Source organism: Cygnus atratus, chromosome 15, assembly GCF_013377495.2.
Source record: "Cygnus atratus isolate AKBS03 ecotype Queensland, Australia chromosome 15, CAtr_DNAZoo_HiC_assembly, whole genome shotgun sequence".
Taxonomy (NCBI): Eukaryota; Metazoa; Chordata; class Aves; order Anseriformes; family Anatidae; genus Cygnus; species Cygnus atratus.
The window spans coordinates 11,599,699-11,621,497 of NC_066376.1; the positions used below are offsets into that span (position 1 = coordinate 11,599,699).

The window sequence follows — 21,799 nt, forward strand, 5'->3', positions numbered from 1 at the left end:
TGACAACTTCCCAAACCAAAGACAATGGAAACAACCACAAAAATAAATAAAACTAAGGATAACAGGGGTCTTGAGCTGTTCAGAAGCAGATCACCACAAATTCCCTGCCATTAAAAAGGCTCCAGACACAGATAGATCTGGTCTCTGTTATCTTTTGGGTCATGCACCCACTGGTCCTCTGAGAACTAACGTGTTTTCATATAAAGAGTCTTTGAGCTCACCCTAACTAGGCAAAGACATTTAGATGGGCAAAGCAGCAGTCCCTTCCAGATTTAAACTAATTCCCATGTTGTCCAAGAGGCTTCTACAGATACCTCCCCTAGCACCAGAAAGTACTGGACATCTTTCCACAGGAATACGGCCACACATTGTCTACACAGAGGTGTAGATAGCTTTACAACCACGAACAGCCACGTGTATGCTTTCTCCACACTTTACTGTTCAACTATGGCCCCGCAGTGGTGACAATTCAGCTCCCTGTGAAATTCAGAGTTCAGCGGTTCAGGACAAGAGGACAGTGGTTGGGAGCTACATGTTACCAAGATCTTGGCTGGGAAACAGCGTAGCTGAACGCATCTCTGGGAGAGTCTGCTGAATGCTCTTTGAGACAGGTCAGTACAGGCAGCACAGGCCCATCCTGAGAAAGCCAGCAGCTTTTAAACGGAGCCCAAGCAATTCTAGGAGGAAGCTTCCTGGACTGCGGAAACACTTCCCTCTGGTCACAGCTAGCTAATCATAAAGGTAGGCCTACAAAACACAGGCAATGCAGGTGCCACGGCTCCAAGATGAGCAGAGGCTCGTCAACAAGCAGTGCCCCTGCTCACCGAGAGCCACCTCCCCTCCCAGCCCTCCTCCCACGCCAAGTTGCATGAACACAACAACGTTCCCAGCAGGAGTTTCACAGGAGCAGGAGCGCTGATGCTATCAGGATCCGGGATGCTATCAGGTTCAGCAGTTCTTCCAGCAGAGAAGCAAGAATAACTTGTTTAGCACTTCTAAGGAGCCATGCTGCAGGCCAGGGACTAGGAGGAAATTTCTGCTTTAGACAACCGTCCAGAAAGTTTCTCCCATTTTAGGAACTAGCATCAATTCAGGAAAGTGGAAAAAAAAAAAGTGTTTTGTTTTAAAGAGAGTCTTCTTCACAAGCACTGGACACAGCAATAAAGTTTAGAATTTATACACAGTGCAGCTTTCGCACATGCTTGTTCCTTAAATGTAGGTGTTAGCACCAAAAGAAAAGGAGAAAAAGGGAAAACTACCACCCCACACAGGGGGAAGCTGCATTCCCGTTAATGCACTAAAAATGCACTTAGAGCTCTAAGAATGCAGCCTGATTTTTTTTTTCCACTAGAACTTGAAAATAATAAATCAAAGTAATTATAGCACTGCCCTTTCAGAATTGCTTTGCAAAGCTGAAATCAGAGCTTCAAAAGGTTTTGTTTTTTTTTTTTTACTAGCAGCCAGCAAATCCAGAGAAGCAGAGATGCCTACTTCGGGCAGCTGCACTAGCCCCAAGACATGCTTCATGAGCCACCTCCACATGGAAAAATTGCCTGGGCTGAATTAAAGCAGCTTATAAAGTCTTTGTACCTCACTTCCCCCAGCCCTTATTACCTACACATCTGCATGAAATCAGGATCATGCCTTCCAAAAAGTTCACTGGCTTCTGGTGCAGCCCCCCACGCCCCATTCTTATGTAACATTTATCATCCAAGAACTCCAGAGCAGAAACAGCCAGTTCATTACTCCTATACTATGGGGAAATTAAAGTATAGCTTATTAAATAAAAGGCCGGCAGTGGAAGCAAGAGCGGAATCCAAGTGCTTTGACTTTCAACATAAAGGTTTTGTGCACTGGGGACTGCTCCCACCCTAACAGGGCAGCTCAGTATCGTCAGCCCCGTTTAGTTAGCAAGGAACGACGTCCGACCACAGATCCTGGTTTTGTGCAGAGGTAGGCAGGGTTCATGAACAAAGGCTTCTCCTCCATCATCTGAGATCCATCTTTTGGTGAACCATGGACAGGGTGGATTAGAAACTTTGTATTTTCAAAAATATTTTTCTCTGAAGTTGACAGTTATGTTAACTTTCAGAAACTCCATCCAGGAATTAAATTTAAAAAGCAATTAGGTATGTTAGCTGCATAAGCTTTAAAGAACAGACAACAGAACTGGGGGCAGCCACTAGCTTAGTGCATGGTATGAAATTTCAGTAAAACACATTCTTAAGTGAACCAGAAACTGTGTTTTCCACCTCCAATCAACCGATCGAGTTCTGAGAGGAGAGAGCTACTAGTTACAGAAGTGAAAACACAGTCCAGAAACAATTAGTTCTATACCATAATAGCTTAATGGAATTATTACAGCTATTATTAAAGGCAAAACTTGTCTTAATAGCCTTTTGAAAGTCCAATGCAGAGCAGTTAAACCAACAAGAATGGTGAAGTGCTGGTCTTGGGTGATAAACTTGTACTTCCCACCCAAGCACAGCTTGGTTAAAAAACAAAACTAAAAACCACATTTTTCTTTTAGAATAGCATTATAACACAAGAAAATGTAAAACAAAGAGTCTGAAAGAATAAATTCAAAACTATATGCATATTCTTTCTAGACTTACAGTCTTCATAAAATATAGTACAAAGTTTGATCTGAAGCTTACACTGAGCTGTAAATGCAAATGTTTCATTGTTACTGATCAGTGGCAAGCAAATTTTCATTTGGGATAAACTAACAAATGAGAATGCAAAACAAGATTGAAATAAATCAGCAAGGCTTGTTTTAGATCACTTCAGCCATGCCTGAAGTTTGACAACATAAATACATCCACCCTGGCCACAGAGGCCCTCAGCTCTCCCCACTAGCCCATAGATGGTTTCCTTCTTATTTCAAAGCACAAGGAATGCTCTGCAGGGCAGCACAAGGGAAACTGGTCGCCTGTCCACGTTGTACCTGTATTAGGAAAAGAGGACTTCAATCTCCAAGGCTGCCATTCCAACACTTCACTAGCACTAAATTCACAGGAAACCTAAGGACCTAAGAGACAGAACATGGAAACTTTATCAGGATTTCTAAGGCACCCATGCATTATGCTGATGCTGCATTCAGCTCTGCTCAGGAAAACCTGGATCTAAACAGAAAAGGTTTTCTGAGTTTGGTGAGAGATATTTTTCAAGCACTTAGAAAGAGCTAATTCACTACCTTCCCCAAAATAAAGGCAGCCACAGGCTTCAACGAAAGAGAGGGGCCTAAACAAAAATCTTCGATCAGGATATCCTCCAGTTCGGAGGAATGCACATCTGGATGGGAGCATTGGGCTTGTCTCACTTCTAAAACTACCTCTCTCATTGATCATTAGTGGGCTGTTTATACTCTGCATAAAGCACACAAGCCATTTTACGGTTTTCATACATATCTCCCTGCTGAAACCTCTGAAAATCACTTAAATAAAACTTGACCTTACCCCCAAATCAAGAGCACAACTGCAGAAGCCGTCAGCGCTGCGTGCACAGAGCTGCTGATCAGCCAAAAGCCTCTACTAGAAGCCAAGAGCTTCTGCAGCCTGAATCTTCCTTTACCCATAGAACAAGAAGAATTCTTTTGTCCTATGGTTATTGGAAGCCTGCAATAATGTACCAGCAGCTCAAGGATACCTACCACACATAAGGAAGAGTAAGTTTCAGCCACCTTAACCCTTAATACAGAGGGGAAACTTTGTAGTCTTACTGGATACAGTGTTGATTGGAATGGTTTAAATGTGGTGATTTAGATAAAAAGGCTGGAAAATTTGTACATATGCATTACTAGAATGAAATATATGGGGAAGACTCCATTGACCACATTTGGACCGTTCTTTTTACAGCTACCCAAAACAGTCTGTACCTACCTGTCTGTACCATACAGACAGGGTTTCTGGGCAGTAAATCCTCCTAACAGCCATCTCTCAATAGCCTGTTTTGAGGTGGTCATTCACCCCAGAAGGGGCTTTAGGTGGGCCTCAATTCCACACAGACTTGCTATGTAAATGTCAGATAGAACTTCTCTTTGGTGGCCCAGATGCTCCCATCACAGGGAACACAAAAATCCAGTGACCTGGGTGATGTGGAAAAAACAGGTAGCATTTGAGGGGAAACGATGTTTGTTTGTTTAATTTCATAAATCATCTTGCTTACAAAGCATACAGCCATGAGTTCCTCACCTTTGTTGCACACAGAATGGTTTCCCCACACCCAAAAGACGAACCAAAAAGGGAACAAGAGAGAAAATTGGCTATGTGGGGGAAGGAAGTGAAAGCAATATTCATAGCTATCAGAATATACAAAACAAAACTGAGATTTCACCTGTGGCAGCCTTGTCTCAATGGTGATTAACAAGAGATGTTAGACATGCTTATCACCCAAGAGCTCCTGTGCCCCTCCACATGCCCACAAGCCCAGGACTTACACTGCCATGCCACCGACAAACTCCTCCGTAGCCTGGCAGTAGATTGTGATGGCAACACGGGCATCCGCATCGAACGTGAACTCCAGGCTGTACAGGACTTTCTGCTTCCCATTCTCCTCAGTAGGACTGTCAACATCATCCTTATACCTGAAAGACAACGCCAGAGGATTAAAACATAAGGCATTCATTAGTGACGAAGTTCACTCTGAAAATCAGGACAAAAGTACTCCAATCTAGGTGTCCTGGGCAGGCAAGACATCATGGGCTTCTACAGTGCCCAAGAGATTTCCATTCTTTCCTCTGAGGAGACTTCTTCCGAGATTTGTCCAAAGTTATTATGACAGGTATTAAGTTATTTGTCCAAAGTGAATTATGCAGAGATGATGTTGAGGGATCTTACCCAGTCTTACAGCCATGGAAAGAGCCAAGGTGGCCTACTGAACATCAGCCGTTAGGAGAAGAAACATTCATGACTGAAGCTTACATACGTTTATTATATAAATAAAAATTAAACATCCGGCTGCAAAACAGATGCATGATAACCAAATTCAAAAATTAGTTTACACGGTATTTCGATAAACATAAGAGGAGTCATAACTTGGATTTGGGCTACTGGACAGCTGGATCCTACTGTGCGACGGCTGATCACCACCACAGATTACTCCTTCTCCCTGCCCCAGTAAAACAGGTGGTATGAAGCACACAGGCTCCAGGGCAGCGAGGTACGGCACCGGATGAGCAGTGAGCTATGGCATGCCAACGGCCAGGGAGACCAACAGGTCCTGGAACACGCAGCAAACGCAACGTACCACGTGGAGAGCTCCCCGCCCCTGAGCACTGCGTGACAGGGGGAGGATGTGATTCACTGGCAGAGCAGAAGCAGATTCTTAAATGTAAGTTCAAATCCCACCGTAACCCTACAACTTCAGGTACCACAGTTAGTTCGTGTGCTGTGCAGGAATGGTGAACGCAGCAGGTTGGCTTTGAGGAGCGTACAACAATACTGCTTTGTTGCCCAGTCCCACTGTCCATCGGTGGCAGCTTCACTGCCAGGATGCCTGGGTCAAAGCCAGGCAGCTGAACTACTCAGAAGAAGCTTGGCACCATCCCTGACTTCACAGTATCAGTCAGCCTCTCCCTTCATTAAAGAGCCTCCACAAACATGCTGCACTGATGAAAATAGCCAGAAATGGGCTAGGCATACCTCCATAATTCAATCCAAAAATTGTCAAGGGAATCCGTATTTACCAAGTTCACTGAGATGTAATAACCGCTGCCTAATTAAGAGGGTTCCAGCATGAATTTTACTTAATGTGCTGAACAAGAATGAAATGTTCAGCTCCAGCAAATTAATACAGAAGGTGCAAAATAAAGTTTAAGAGCCATATAATCAAATGCCTTACGTAAACACTTGTAACAACGTGACCTCAATGAATCAGTATCACTAGGGCATACACTTGCATTCCTCTCTGAAGGGGCTGGAGAGCTCAAAATAAGACTTTTGCCAGACATTCACCTAGGTCAGAACAGTAAATCAAGCTGGAATATAGCCAACATGCTAGTATAAAAAAAAAGACAAAACCCAAGAACTGGTAGTCTAAACATCTGCAGCAGCCAAGATAAAACAGCCAGTTATAGAATAAGGTTATTCTCACGGAAGCAAGCAGCATTCAGAGAATAAAATCGTGGCACTTCAAGGATGTACACAAGAAACACTCTAGCCAGCAGTGCAGGTTTTCATAGGAAACACAGAGTGCAGCTTCAACATTTTGAGCTGGATCAACCCAAGAAGACAGAAGGCAACAAACCAGCCACGAGCGTTGCGCGCGTCCAGAGAAAGCAGCAGCACAAGCTGCAAATTACCTCTTTCTCCACTGCCCTCCTCTGATCCAAGGCAGGCAGCAAAGGGCAAGAGGAGCAGATCTCCAGAAGTAGGGTAGGGGAGAACCAGCAACTGTTGCAGGCAGCCACTGATGACAGTTAGCTCATAGACCTTTTCTCATCGCACACATCGGTAGGAAGGCATAAGTTACAGATGAACGACAGGTCTAAATACCCAGGACAGCCTCAAATAACAAGGCAGGAGACCTGGGGGAGGGCAGGTCCCACAAAAGCAACATGTCAATAGTAAAACCATTGGCTGTTTTGTCTTCTCAGGGAAATCATAAAGAGCATACAGATCCTCAGACCACTCTCCTGCTCCCAGCTTCACCTCTGCACCTTCTTGCCAGCATTCAGAACATTCTCCCACACTTTCAAGGAGAAAATGGGTGAAACCTAGACTAGAACAGATCTGGTGCCCTGGATAACCCCTGAGTGCTGACTGTAACCGAGTACCTGGTGAGAAGTCTGCTGTAGGCTGCATCTGCTGCAAAGCAGTAGAGCCAGAGCCCTGTCTGCCTGGAGCAGCATCACCGGAGCAAGGGGCAAAGCACACGTCTGAACAGCGACAGCCACGGTAAGGTTGCATACACATCTTCCCATCATTCGTGCCTGGTGCTGGTGGTCAAGGAGAATGTCAGCCACCTAACAAGGACTTCAACATTAAAAAGTTTGACCAACAACTTGGTAGACACGCAGTATAAATGTTAAGTACTGTGCGACTTAGCATGAGATATGTGCATAAATGGATTACATCAGTATCAGGGCAATCACCAAATGAACTGGCTGACGTCTCTGCGAGCATTCACATTGTTGTGCCATGATGACCTACTCCAAGTCCAAAGACCACACTGAAGAAGAGCGCAAGTCGGGATGCAACTGCTCCGGGAAACACACTGCCTCGTGAGCTGGCCTTCCTCCTGCAACTGGAAGTGCCTCCACTTTGGTGAGCCTGGACCAGCCCATCAGGTACTTCGGCTCTGAACGACAGCCTTCAAGCCAGGACCAAGAGGGGCACAAGACAGACACGAGACTATCTTTTACTGCCAGTGGTTAACAGCAAAACTCGTGCTACCCTCCTCTGAGGCTCCCAGAGCCTCATCCTGCTGGAAGTTAAGCACTCACACGAGGCATCAAAGACTCAGAACTTCAACACCAATATCCACAGGATTTTTGCTTCTCTCCAAAGCTGTTTTAAATATTCAGGATTTGGCAAGGCTCAGGATTTTGTCTGGTCAGAGCAGGGCAGAAAGCCAGGGTGAAAATTTCCTCATGTTCCTCCACAAAGCTCTGTACTCCAAATTAAGGATCAACACCCTGTTCAGACGTGATCAACGGATTTTCGGTTAAACACAAGCAGAACCTAATGGTTTGCAAGGACCAAATGGCTTGATAAACCATCAAAATCTACCTGGTACCTAAACCCTCAGCTCAACATTACTTTATTTGGGGAAGGAGGTGAAAATTTAACTGCTTCTGGAAAGAATCTCCAAGGTTTAACCACTGTTTGCCTATAAATCAAGATGGAGAGAGCACAAAGTGTCTTTACATGTCCGGAGGGAGAAAGGAAAAGTCTCCAGTCCACATTACTGGAAAAGCACAAGACAGAATGTGCCCTTGCGGACTGGCAATTAAAATCCCATTCTGGGTCTACATTGTTATAAAATGAAATAGAATAATGGTGGTGGTGCTGTCGTCAGCAGTAACACAGCAGCACAAGAGCCTGTGAGAGCCCATGAGGCTGAGAAAGAATCGACAGTACTGGGAATTACAGGGATGCAAACCCTGTCAGTGCAAAGACACTCTCAAGGTGCCTGGACATTACATTCCGAACAGCCCAGGAGCTGCAGCTCTGCTTGGGAGGACAGGACGTGAAATCACAGAAAGCAAAGCGACAGAACTGCATGTACTACACCCGCCCAACTCCTCCATTCACAGCAAGCCCTCTCCCTTTGAAAAAAAAGCCACTTTTCCCTCGGCTTCCAACAGATGTTGTGCTGTGTATGCGGACGTTTGAAAGGAGAACGAAACGCCCTTTCCACAGCAAGTCCTGGGAGGAAAGGGAGACTTTTGTCTAGAGAAGTACTTCCCACCCTTTAGCTGAAAAAGCTGGACAGCATTCGGAGCAGTTCATCAGTGGTTACTTCTTCAGACACTCTCCCTTCTTTTCCTGTTCAATCAGTTTTGAAACCACTGGTATTTAAAAAAAAAAAGATAAAAACAAGCTCATGTTTTGCGTTGTTACAACTCGAATTACTCATGTTATGCCATGCTCTCAGAATCACCTTGGCTGAGAGCTGAAGCTGGCCCCCTGCCAGTACTCCAGCCCCGCGCCCGTAACACAGAATTCAGAGCGACTCGAGGACCTTTGAGAAATGCTTTGGCTGGCCACCTGCCCGGCCGCTCTGACCAAAACGAAGCACTGTGTGCTGGGCCCCTGTTCCGCAGCCATATGTTTGGAAGCGGGCAGCCCAAGGGCTGTGTTAACCATTGCACTTAACCCAGAACTCACATTTTTGCTAGTGCTGCTTTACATCTCAGTGTTAAGCAGTGAAAGGTAACAGATCTCCAAGATTACCCAGACCTCCTTCCCCTGCTAATGGGACACAAGCCATTTAAACAAGTACATAACACTAGGACCAAACTTTAGCTTGGCAGCAGAAGAAACCTGAGGAAGTTTCACTCAAGACCAATCAGTCTTCCCAGCCAGTGACTTGCACCAGAAACAACTACTTTCTGGCTTGCACAACAATGCAGAAAGGAATCTGTCTGCAAGGTTTCTTGACCTGACTAATATCTTCCATTTGTGCTAATGATTCCAGGCAAAAACCAAGGTTTTGTTTACCACTCTAGTTTCTCCTGTAGACAGAGACCAGACACTGGCTCTCGCTAGAAATACAGATTACTGAAGTCCAGGGATAAGGAGCACGTGAACTACATGAAAGCTCTGATGAAACAAAGATTTGGGATTCAGCTATTTGTTCAAAACCTTATCAAATGCAGTTTAGCCCCGGATACCAATCGCTGGGTTGAATGAAACCAAGAGTTCAGGCAAGAACAGTACCTCACAAGACGGAGAGAGTCTTTGCGGATATTCACCAAACTTCTCAGTGTCTTCACAGGCTCATGTGGAGCTGGAGTTACATAGGGAAACTGAAATAAAAATGCAAATAATTGTCTTATTATTGTACAATTGAAGGCAGCAGCATGCTACCTGACAAATAATTCACCCCAATCAAGAAACACCTTTAAGTGTGCTCAGTACAGCAGCAGCCACAAGGAACTGTAATAGAGAATTATATTTACGGATAAATAAAGCCTGTTTCAGAGTGAAAATTGTGCCCTGGCCCAGCAGTAGTTCAAACCAGGAGTACGTAGGGGCGCTTTCACAAGCTCTTTTTCTGCACTCTGAGTTTGCAGTCTAGAAAGCCTCGCTCTCACAAGCTTTTATTTAGCTTTTATTTCCGCTAAAGAAATGACCTCCAGCTCGAGCAGAAGAAATGCAGCTTTCACGTGTGTTACAGCACGCAAACAGCGATGTGGCTGCTAATCAGCATGCAGAAGCTCTGGATTACCAGGGAGAACTCTTTTATTCTGAAACAATGAGGCAAATGTTCCAGGGGGGAAAAAAGAAAAAAAAAAAAAAAAGAGAGACAGGAATAGGGGGGTCTCAGTCTCTTTCACAGTCAAGAGACCTTCTCTCACAGATTGTCCTTTAAATACAGGAGGACACGGCTTCGGACTGGAATTCTCCACGCTGGTCACCGAACCCCCACGGAGGAGCGCGAGGAGAGCTGCGTGCTGCAGGGGACCACCACCCTCACAGCTGCACCTCCCGCCTGCTCGGGGCGCTCTGAGGCAGAAACGCGCGCTCACCCAGCTGCCAGGTCTGGCAGGTGCTCAGACTGGAAATGCAGGCACACTCCACCTCAGAGCAACAGCACGACACAAAGACAGAGCTCCGGGACGGGCTTTCAGGCTGGAGGTTACTCTGGACGTAACCAGCAGCCGCACGAGGGTTGTGGTCTCTCGACCACAGAGCTCCCAGGGCCCCGCAGCAGTGCAGAACTGTGTGGCTGATGTGGAGGAGAAGCACCGGGGACCGCCGATACACCTGTCTCCTTAGAAATGAGGAATCTGCTGAAGAGGCAGACAAATGCTGCTCCTGCTGAGCTTTGGGGCAGCTCCAGGACACATCCCTTCAGCACTGTCCGCTCAGGTCTCAAAAACGTATCGGTGGGACGAGAAACAGAGCCTGAAAGGAAACGTGCTGGTTCCTGACCAACATGAGAATGCCACAGAAGATCCTGTGGCACAGCCACAAGCAGCAGAGAATTGACAGGGTTGGCTTTCACTTTCTTCGTGACCTGACTGCTCAACACTGTGGTCAGTGGCACTGCTGTAAGCAGAGCAGTCAAGACCTCAGTTATTCAAAAAAAGAGAAATTGGCCCAGTTCCACAAAGTAGTTTTGCTGCTGCATGTTCGAGTGTTTTCTCTTGAAGATTAATCAGAGCTGCCAAAGGGCATTAACTTTCCACAGGCAAACTATATACCACGACAGCCTCCCTCTCTTAAGCCTATTTGGCAAACGTCCCACTGTGTTAATAGTATTCTCACCCACTCCCCTCTGAAGAAATGACGAAATTCAGTGCGAGGATGTCTGCAAGGAAGCCCAGGCTGAGACATGCAGATAATTTAGCTCTGAGACGCCAAGGTTAGTCCCTACAGCCACAGGCACACGGGATATTTAATTAATAGTTGTGTCTTCTGCCTTCACTGGAAGTCACAGAGCAAAGGAAAAGTGGTCAGCTTTTAATCGCTGTCCTGCACGGGTCCTGCACGCAGACAGCACAGGATATTTGGCGAGCATCCCCAAGCCTGCATAGCACTGTTACGCCCAGAAGAATTTCCATGTAAAGTCCCTCCTTCCTAATTCTGCTGCTCATCTGCACTTCCTGCTTAAACAGGGGCTCTCTGCATTCTCACTTGTCCTCCCCTGCGGAGCCCCCTGAAATAACCACGGTCTTGAGAAGATGAGAAGACCGAGGGCACAGCCCTCGGATAACTCAGAAAGGAGAACGTGCTCCTCCCCGGTGCAAATTCAAACCATCAAGTCATCCTGCCTCAGTTTCCCCCAGCTGTAAAGCAGGATGATACTAAACTCCCTCTGAGCTCTACGAGCATGAATTAACTCATATTCACAGCTTTTGTGAAGATGAGAGCCATTACATCATTTTTTTCTTTTTCACGTTTTGAAGCTGCAGAAACATCTAGGAAAACAGCTGGCAAAGCAAGCAGCTCTTTTCCCTTTCCTCTCCGGTACTCAGAAAACCTCCAAATGGCTCCTACTCTGTCACCTTTTGGCTGTTTTTAAGCAGTTCTGAGATGCAAGAGAAACCTAAAGCATGACCCTTGCATAAAATCTCTACCTGTCCCTCACGACAGTGCTGTTGCCTGCTCCCACAAAAGAACAAGCCAGGCGCTGGAGCAGGCAGCTTTCTCCAGTCTCGTAAGATATCTGCGAGCCCCAAAATACCTCCATGTTCCAACTGGGAAATCTGAAGAAGAGACTTCTGAGCAGAAAAGTGTAACATAGACAGAATATAGGAACTTGCCTGAACGGGTCTGTTCCCAAGGAAGTTTAGATCCATGTTCTCGCCAAAAAGGTAGCCCTCGGGGTGAGGGGTGTCAAACTTCTCGCCTCCCATAAAGAAGTGACTTGCAAAGTAGTTTCCTAGAAAAAAATAAAATAATAATAAACACCAGGGAACAGAAGGACTTGGACTTTATGATCCGCATGGGCCCCTTCCAACTCGGGATATTCTATGAAAAAAATCTAAATGAATGCTTCCTGGAGAACAGCTGCTCTGTGCCGTTTTCAATGCACAAGTATAACAGAGCACACGACACGAGAACACTTGCTAGATCTCCCCTTCCCTGTACTACTCAAGGCCACTGCCAACAGCAGAAGCAGAAAAAAATCACCCTAGAATAAATGATTACACAGAGAGCATTCTGCTCAACCTGTCTCCAGAACACAGACAGCTCTTCCCAAAACTTCTCAGTCCTGGTGAATCCTTCCCCGTTTTCCCAGTCCCCCAAGGAGCAGCAGCCTGCTCAGGGAAGGAAGGGGCTCCCTCCGGCTCTCTCCTGCACAGCCAGAGGAGCTCCTGCTGGGCATCTCCCAGGGCTAGAGCCGCACAAACCCTCTCCTGTGCCTGCTAGAGGCAACGTGCCTAGCTGCTGAATTTGACTAAACACAGGTAGCTCTAAATGCAGAACACGGACGTCTGGAAGAGAGAAGCCCTGGGACTGACGAAACCAAACCTCAGCTCTGAAAGCTTCACCACAGGTTCGTGCCGTTTACCTTTAAGCACTACGGTACAAATTTCAGGAGACGAGCGTGCAAAGGCCACTGGGATTCTGGAGCACAGAATTAACTAATTAGCTTTGCAAATTAACTCTGGAGCACAGGATTACCTGCAAAGTCACACCAAAGCCATTCGGATACACGGGAGCACATCTTCCAGATACAGCTTTCTTCCAGACAGACTTTGGGAAAACACTTAAGTGTCAACTTTCTGGAGTTACATTTTCAGAGGGGTCAGTATCAGCAGAGCACGAAGAGGTTCCATCCAAGCCATTTTCCCCGAAGGGTTTTTTTGTTTGTTTGTTTGTTTGTTTTGGGGGGGAGCGTTAAGGATTGAGCCAAACTTGCACTCACTTCCCTAGGTGCAACGCACAGACAGCATAAAATTTGTTTTAAAACGAGTCACAGAAGCAGCAGCTGATCCTCTGAATGGTTATGGAGGCATTACAGAAGGATTTGCAATCCCTTTAGCTAGGAGCAAGCATAATTTACTCCGAAATGGAAGGGCTTTCATGAATGGTTCTGTTTTTTCCATTAAGGCTTTTTTCCTTTATGCCTCGAGAAAGTCTTTTCTTACTCTGCACAGATGGCAGTGCTTTAACGATGAGTGCTCCCTGCTGCTGAGCTCAGCTGACGAGCAGCCAGATGTCTGCATTATAAAAGCACATCGCTCTTTCCAGATACAGCAACCGACCTCAGCATAGGTCCAGAATCTACCTAGAATCCATGTAAGGAAACGTAGGCGCTCCAAGTGACAGACAACCTTTTCCCAACCCTCCCAGAAGCAACAAATTAAAAATAATCCAACCTGCAGGCAGTCTCCTAGCACAGCTAGCTCGACCCAAGATACACCGCGGTGGTTTATGCTTAGACTACGGTTCAGAAAAGCGTGACGAATGCTGGGGGTTAGGAATTAATTTCACATTTTACGTGGGTCAAGTAGGATTGTGTTTTGGAGCATCTCATCTGATTAACCGTGAAGACAACGCTCGTGCAGGATGTCTCAGAATCGCAGCAGCTGACAATCAGGGATCGGAGTCAGCTCACTCCTCACGCGTGGACACATTTGGTACTCGGCGAACGAGACTTTGTGGGGTTATTCCCATACCTTCCATGTTTGTGTTGGCACACGGCTGTCCCCAGGCTCCAGGGACGCCGTACCATCGTGTCACGGCATTCGCTGCGCTCTCCACACCACAAACTCAGGGCAGGGCTTTTCCACGGGGCACTTCCGCGTCCCGCAGCCGGAGGACGGAGGGCTGCTCACGGCCGCAGACCCAGCGCCTTCGGGAAGACGGCTGCTTTGAGACACCATCCCAAGCAGTCTTTCCAGCACCTTCGGGTGAAAAGGGAGCCAGGCTCTCTCCTGGGGCCGGACCAATGCCGCGATGCGTAACCAGCATGGTCAAGGCGTGAGGGAGGACGCTGACATTAACGCACGCACGGCATCGCGAGCAGAACGTGAATTCATGTCCCTCGCTTGGTCTTTCCATCCGAAATGCCGGCGGCCAGAGCCAGCGCGCTGCCACCGCGGCCTTCGCTCTCACCTACTGTCACCAGCAGCTGAGACTTTGCCCAAGCTGGAGACGAAACGCTTTGGGAAAGCACTTGTGTAAGTATCACACCAACGACTGCAAGGACAGAGAAACCTCAAGAAAACTTCGGGAAGGAAAAAATGAGGTTTCTTCTTTCTTCCATGCAAATCTGGTCACCAGGACGCCTTGCTTCCACACACCTGGCACACGACTGACAGAATTCGTAACGTCTGTAAGAACGCATTAAAATCCTGCTGCAGCTGCGTCTCGGGGTTCTGCTTCCAACTCCACTGCAAACACCGCTTCAGGCTTTTATCCAGACCACGCTGCCTCTAGAACCCCGTTCCCACGCGTCCCCCAGTCTGCACGACACCCCTGGCCTGCCTTATGCAAAACCAGCTTTACACAGAGCTCCGTAACTACAGACCCAAGGGGGAAGCTCAGCACCGCTCTCTTTGGCAGGAGAAAAAAAAAAAAAAAGGAAAAAAAAGGAAAAAAAAAAAAAAGGAAAAAAAATCTTTGGATTAACCCTGCACAGAACCACTAAAACCAGAAATCCACCAGGAAAAAACAGTGACGTGCATACGAGGAAAGGATCCCACCAGCTGGAACGAGAAATGAAAGACAGAGCAAAGAAAAAACGGTGCCCTTCCTTTAACTTAAACTCTGCCCTCAACTTTACTTCCCCAGAGTAGATTGGCACAAAACACAGGAGAACGTTAGGTAAAAGAACAAGAACGGGGGACACTGCTAAGGTAGGTAAAGTACAAGTGGTAGACGCAAGAGATGCTGCTGCAGGGGAAAACTTGACGGTGTCTGGGGAAAAGGGAAAAAAATAATAAAAAAAACTACTGGAACATCCAGAATGGCCACGTCTGGCTCAATAATTTGTCTCATGCAAACAAAACTGGAACCAAGGCTCCTCCAAGGCACCACACCGAACACGCTGCTTACCACCGAGTCCAGCGTGCAGGCGGGCTTTTACTCTCGTAAAGGAGCCAGCCTCTCACCCCGAGTCCCACTCCGGTGCTGCTGCACCCCTGCGGCCTCCGTGCCGTGGGAATGGCAGCCAGAGCAAAACCCCTGCTTCCGCCTACGGTAAATCTGTAGCCCCATCGACACGAGGGCTGCATGGCAGCACGGTCAAGAAAAGAGAGCAAGTCGATGACAGCTTAGGCTCCCTACCATTATTAGGGTCATTGGGGAGGCGAAAGAGGTGGGCTCCTTTCCGAGCTCCCAGCCAGGCACACCTGCACCGCACACGAGGCAGGCGCTGGGCGCAGTCCAAAGCGGTGCCTGGAAGAACCCCCTCGCCCTCCCGGCACGGCCCCGCGGGGCCACCGACAGCCAGCGCACGGCAACCTCCCCGGAGCGTGGCACCGAGCTGGGTTGAATGCAATCCAGGGGAAAAAAATAAAAATAAAAAAAGCCACAGAAGTCACCGCTTTTGGGCCGTAAGCCCTCCAGTCGGGTGCCCGCGAGGAGCTGGGGAGAAGGCGCCGCGAGGAAGGAGGGGGCAGCCAGCGGGGTGGGATCAAGTCTGGGCAGAAGGGCCGCGGGAGGAAGGGCGGCAGCCGCGGTGCTGCGTCCTGCAGAGCGGGCGAGGAACGAGAGGAAGGTATTTCTGTCCCACCTTGTCACAGCACGCGCGGCTCGTGAGCTGGGAGCAAGGCGGTGGACCGGGTACAGCTCGGGTGCTCTTATTTACGATGGCTCTTTCTCTCGTCAAAGCGCAGCGCCCAAACGACAAACCAGCTGGGTTTCAGGGAGCTCCAACCCGGCTCCTCTTTGCTCCCAAAGGCCACGCTCTGCAGCTTTCTTGCGAGAGGCTACTCCAGAGGAGGGAAGCCAGCTCCAGGGCACGTGCACCCGCTCCGCGCTGCAGATGAGCTTGCTGGAACGAGAGCCAAGCTGACGAAGGAGCTGCAGGAAACGCTGGTGCACCGCTCGCTGGTTGCTAAAGCGCTGGGGGCACCGTGCACCGAGGCTGCACGCAACACCACGGGTCGTTTTACTGCTTCAAGCACAGAAGCAGAGCGAGGACTGGGAACTGTTCCTTGTGATTACCCTTTTTTAGCCCGCTTCACGGAGGCAGGAATTCTTCTCTGCAAATGGGCCCTTCTCCAACTCCCGTCCGACCGGGCAGGCATCTGCAACGCTCACCGTCTCCATAAAGCGAGCCAGGAAGGTTAAAAGGCTCCCGTGATTAAAGAAGGGAAGGGGTATCGCCTCGCGGCGTTTCAGTGGCCCCGTCTCCCCGTGCTGCAGGAGGGGCAGTGCAGGCGATCCGCACCCAGAACCTCGGAGGAACAGGCAGGGCATTTTCTGAGGCGGATTCCCAACTACCGCCCCGCGTACCGGTTGCGGCACGGCTGCTGGACGACCTGCCGGCGCCTCCTGAGTGACTTTGGCTCCTAAGGACCGAGGCAGATTCCACAACCCCAGAGCACGACCGGCCCAGTCGTGACCACACCAAGAGTCAACAGAGCAGCGACCGTCCGCCACCGCGTTTGCGACTGGCTGTGACTCAACAAGGTGCCATCGCTGGGTGCAGCCTGCCAAAGCAGCGCCTTCCTTCTCGGACTGCTTAAATTACGGCCGGGATACCTACGCTTTGTGCTTGGGTTCTTTTCCACCTGCGCAACGGGGCTTTATGGCTCCAGAATGCGAACCGGCGTCCTCCAAAGCAATCCCGACCACGGACGGCAGCCGAGCAGAGCCGCAGCAGCTCGCCCGGGCGCCCGCTGACGGCCCAGAGCAGTTTGGATTCAGAGGGAAAGGACGCAGGAGGCGGCACAGAGGCCTCGGCGCCGCACACGCCGCCAGCAGACGAGTAAGCTCGGGCAGCGCTCCCTGCCCTCTCCGCATCCTCACGGGTAAGGTCTGAGCAGCCCGGGGAGCGCCGGGCCGTCAGGCGAACACCTCGGCGCACACCGAAACGCGTCACCCACCTGATGGAGACACGGGCTCCTTCCAGTACGGCAGGCAGCAGCAGCACAGGGCTCGCAGCGACACGGTCACGTTAGCAATCCTTCACCCAAGAACTTGTTGTGCGGCTTCCGGCGAGCTTCATGAAATAAATCTAAGCACACCGCTCACGCCAGGCCGCCGCGTCCCGTGCCAGTCACGGCCGATCTTCCAGGCCCAAGTCAAACCCCCTGAGGACCGCAGGACCGGAGGGGCAGCGCCCTTCTCGGCACGCTCCAGAGCAAAACAAGGGAAGGAGCTGCCACCAGCGCAACCCTCCCCGTTCTGCCAGGGACCTTCTTTCACCCTCCAGCCTAGCAGCGTTCAGGACCTGTTCTTCTGCAGGGAGCGACCTCGAGCTCCAACAGCCCTTCTCCCTTCCTGAAGTCAACAGAACCTTTGTCAGACAAACCTGAAGAAAGCAAAGAGAAAGGTCCAGCCTAAAGCCAGCAGGCTTTTAGGACGTGCACAAGCAAGTGCAATAGAAAGCTCAGCCACGACTAACAAGCACCTGATTGCCTTTAAAGGAAATATATATTTTTTTTCAATCAACTAAAGCAATAGCTGTTTGGTTTTACAAGGGAGGTGCCGCGCATGGAACGCTTTTTGACAGCACGGAGGACAACAGACCCCTCCTGGGTGCACGTGAACACGCAGAGCGGACCCGACTGCCCTGGTTGGCACCTACAGAGACACTGCTAAAACGCAACACGCCGTTAAATCCTCGCCCGGGTAATCACAACAGTAAAGAAACAACAGGATGAGGATGTCAAAGAAGCAGTTTAATGTTCATCGTATGTGGTAGCAATAATTAATCCAGTCTGTATCTAAAATCCTTTCCAAGTGTCAACAGAAGTCAGGTGCAAGCTCTACGCGTAAGGAACTCGCTAGCAGGGCCCACGACACAAGAGAGCCCAGCAGACAGCTCCGGGGCCTTTCCCAGCGTGCAAACCTGCGACAAGGCAAGGCACGAGGATGTCGGGACTCTGCTCGAGAAGATCTTCCACCTCCTCCCAACGGAAAGGGGGAACCCGGCTCCCTCCATCGCACGGCCCCGGCGATTTCACAGCCATAAAGCGCAGGCAGCACGCGAGCCTCTGAGCGAGGCTACGCCGCACCTGCCCGAGAGGGAGGGAGGGAGCTCGGGCTGGCGCTCGGCGGCTCTCTGAGCCTGCCTGGAGAGCCTGCCGCAGAACAGAAGCACGGGCACTGGTGGGCGAGCGGCCGTCGTAGGAGAAAAGAGCACCTGAGCTTCCTTCGTGGGAAGGATAAGGAAAGCCCTTTAAACAAGCCAAGCCGGGCCAGAGACGAGGTGAGTCACGGGCTCACCCTCACCTCCCCGGAGCGCTGCTGCTGGCACCCCAACGTCAGTGCTGGCACCCCAGTGTCACAGCTGGCACCCCAAAGTCACTGCTGGCACCCCAACCTCCTGCTGGCACCCCAACCTCACAGCTGGCACCCCAATCTCCTGCTGGCACCCCAACCTCACAGCTGGCACCCCAACCTCACTGCTGCCACCCCAAAGTCACAGCTGGCACCCCAGCCTCGCTGCTGGCACCCCAGTGTAGGTGCTGGCACCCCAAAGTCAGTGCTGGCACCCCAATCTCACAGCTGGCACCCCAGTGTAGGTGCTGGCACCCCAACCTGCTGCTGGCACCCCAACCTCACAGCTGGCACCCCAACCTCACAGCTGGCACCCCAACCTGCTGCTGGCACCCCAACCTCACAGCTGGCACCCCAACCTCCTGCTGGCACCCCAACCTCCTGCTGGCACCCCAACCTCACAGCTGGCACCCCAACCTCCTGCTGGCACCCCAACCTCCTGCTGGCACCCCAACCTCACAGCTGGCACCCCAGTGTAGGTGCTGCCACCCCAGTGTAGGTGCTGGCACCCCAAAGTCAGTGCTGGCACCCCAATCTCACAGCTGGCACCCCAACCTCACAGCTGGCACCCCAACCTGCTGCTGGCACCCCAACCTGCTGCTGGCACCCCAACCTCACAGCTGGCACCCCAACCTGCTGCTGGCACCCCAACCTGCTGATGGCACCCCAACCTCACAGCTGGCACCCCAACCTCCTGCTGGCACCCCAACCTCCTGCTGGCACCCCAAAGTCACTGCTGGCACCCCAACCTCACAGCTGGCACCCCAACCTCGCTGCTGGCACCCCAACCTCACAGCTGGCACCCCAACCTCCTGCTGGCACCCCAACCTGCTGCTGGCACCCCAACCTCACAGCTGGCACCCCAACCTCCTGCTGGCACCCCAACCTGCTGCTGGCACCCCAACCTCCTGCTGGCACCCCAACCTCCTGCTGGCACCCCAAAGTCACTGCTGGCACCCCAACCTGCTGCTGGCACCCCAACCTCCTGCTGGCACCCCAACCTCACAGCTGGCACCCCAACCTCCTGCTGGCACCCCAACCTGCTGCTGGCACCCCAACCTCCTGCTGGCACCCCAACCTCACAGCTGGCACCCCAACCTCCTGCTGGCACCCCAAAGTCACTGCTGGCACCCCAACCTCCTGCTGGCACCCCAACCTCACAGCTAGCACCCCAACCTCCTGCTGGCACCCCAACCTGCTGCTGGCACCCCAACCTCCTGCTGGCACCCCAACCTCACAGCTGGCACCCCAACCTCCTGCTGGCACCCCAACCTGCTGCTGGCACCCCAACCTCACAGCTGGCACCCCAACCTCCTGCTGGCACCCCAACCTGCTGCTGGCACCCCAACCTCCTGCTGGCACCCCAACCTCACAGCTGGCACCCCAACCTCCTGCTGGCACCCCAACCTGCTGCTGGCACCCCAACCTCCTGCTGGCACCCCAAAGTCACTGCTGGCACCCCAACCTCACAGCTGGCACCCCAACCTCGCTGCTGGCACCCCAACCTCACTGCTGGCACCCCAACCTCCTGCTGGCACCCCAACCTGCTGCTGGCACCCCAGTGTAGGTGCTGCCACCCCAACCTGCTGCTGCCACCCCAGCCCCGCTGAACTCCTCCCTCGGGAAGCCCACGGCTGCGAGCGGCTGCCGGGCGCCGGCCGCTGCCCCTGGCCGGAGCTGAGGCGGTGCGGAGGGGTCGGCGCCCCGCGTCCCCCGCCGCCCCCCACGGCGCCACAGCCCCAGGGGGCCGCGGGTACCGGGGGGGTGCCGGGGGGGGGGGGGGGGTTACCGGGGGAGCTCCGAGGGGCCCGGGCCGCCCCCAGGCGCCGCGGAGGCCCCGTCCCCGCGGCCGCGACGCTCACCGGACTTGGGCGGGTAGCGGTAGGCCGAGTTGGCCTGGATGTCGATGTCCTCCACGCCCGCGATGCGCCGGCTGAGCAGGGAGCCCATGGCGGCGGCGGGGCCGGCCGGGGGCGCGGAGCGGCGCGGCGGCGGGGAGCGGCCCGCACGCGCACCCGTACCCCGACCCCGACCCCGACCCCGACCCGCGGCGGCGCGGGGCACGCCGGGAGAGCGAGTCCTCCCCGCCGCGCCTACAGCTCCCGGCAGGCACCGCGCCGGGCGCTGCGCGGGCAGGGGGCGGGGCTCCGCGGGGCGCGGGAGGGGCGCGGGGGGCGCGGGGGGCGCCGTGCCCGGGGATGCGTCTCGTAAGGGGCTGCGCCCTGCACGGGGATGCACGGGAATTCTCCCTGCGTGGGGCTGCGCCCTGCAAGGAGATGGATCCCGTAAGGGGACGCACGGGGATGCGCCCTGTAAGGGGATGCGTGAGGCTGCACCCTGCACAGGATGCACCTTGTAAGGGGATGCGCCCTGCAAGGGGTTGCACCCCGTAAGGGGATGCACGGAGATTCTGCCTGCGTGGGGCTGCACCCTGCACGGGATGCACCCTGCACGGGGATGTGTGGGGATGCACTCTGCACGGAATGCATCTTGTAAGGGGATGCGTGGGGATGCACCCTGCACGGGGATGTGTGGGGATGCACCCTGCACGGAATGCATCTTGTAAGGGGATGCGTGGGGATGCACCCTGCACGGGGATGTGTGGGGATGCACTCTGCACGGAATGCATCTTGTAAGGGGATGCGTGGGGATGCACCCTGCACGGGGATGTGTGGGGATGCACCCTGCACGGGGATGCACCCTGCACGGGGATGCACCCTGCACAGGGACGTGTGGGGATGCACCCTGCACGGGGATGTGTGGGGATGCACCCTGCACGGGGATGCACCCTGCACGGGGATGTGTGGGGATGCACCCTGCACGGGGATGCACCCTGCACGGGGATGTGTGGGGATGCACCCTGCACAGGGACGCACGGGGAGCATGCATGGAGATACACCCTGCACAGGCGCATGCACCCTGCCTGGGGATGCATGGGAGCACGGACAGGAATGCACTGTGCGTGTGGATGCACCCTTACACGGGGATGTAACCTGCGTGGCGAGCACGCACAGAGATACATCCTGCACAGGGATGCACTCTGCACGGGGATGCATGGGGAGTGTGTATAGGGATGCACTGTGCACGGCGATGCATCCTGCATGAGGATGTGCACGGAGCGTGCAAAGGGACGCACCCCGCCATGGGATGCATGGGGAGTGTGCACAGGGATTCAGCCTGATCAGGAGGCGTGCACGGGGAGCGTGCACAGAGATACACCCTGC

At 52.1% G+C, this 21,799-nt stretch overlaps 1 protein-coding gene across 3 annotated transcripts in view; it reads right to left on the reverse strand.

Moving 5' to 3' along the window:
- Positions 1-20,605, reverse strand: part of MGRN1 (mahogunin ring finger 1) — a 57,799-nt gene extending 37,194 nt beyond the window's left edge. For 2 of the 3 annotated variants that reach the window (XM_035548744.2, XM_035548746.2), the window contains exons 1-4: positions 20,438-20,599; positions 11,936-12,054; positions 9,384-9,472; positions 4,439-4,585 (exon numbers count right to left, since the gene is read on the reverse strand). In XM_035548744.2, coding sequence (XP_035404637.1) covers positions 4,439-4,585; positions 9,384-9,472; positions 11,936-12,054; positions 20,438-20,525 — 443 coding nt within the window. In that variant the 5' untranslated portion in view covers positions 20,526-20,599. Of the gene's footprint in view, positions 1-4,438; positions 4,586-9,383; positions 9,473-11,935; positions 12,055-20,437 lie in introns of all 3 variants that reach the window. The other variant, XM_035548743.1, reaches the window with a different exon arrangement.
- Between the last annotated feature and the right edge of the window lie 1,194 nt (positions 20,606-21,799).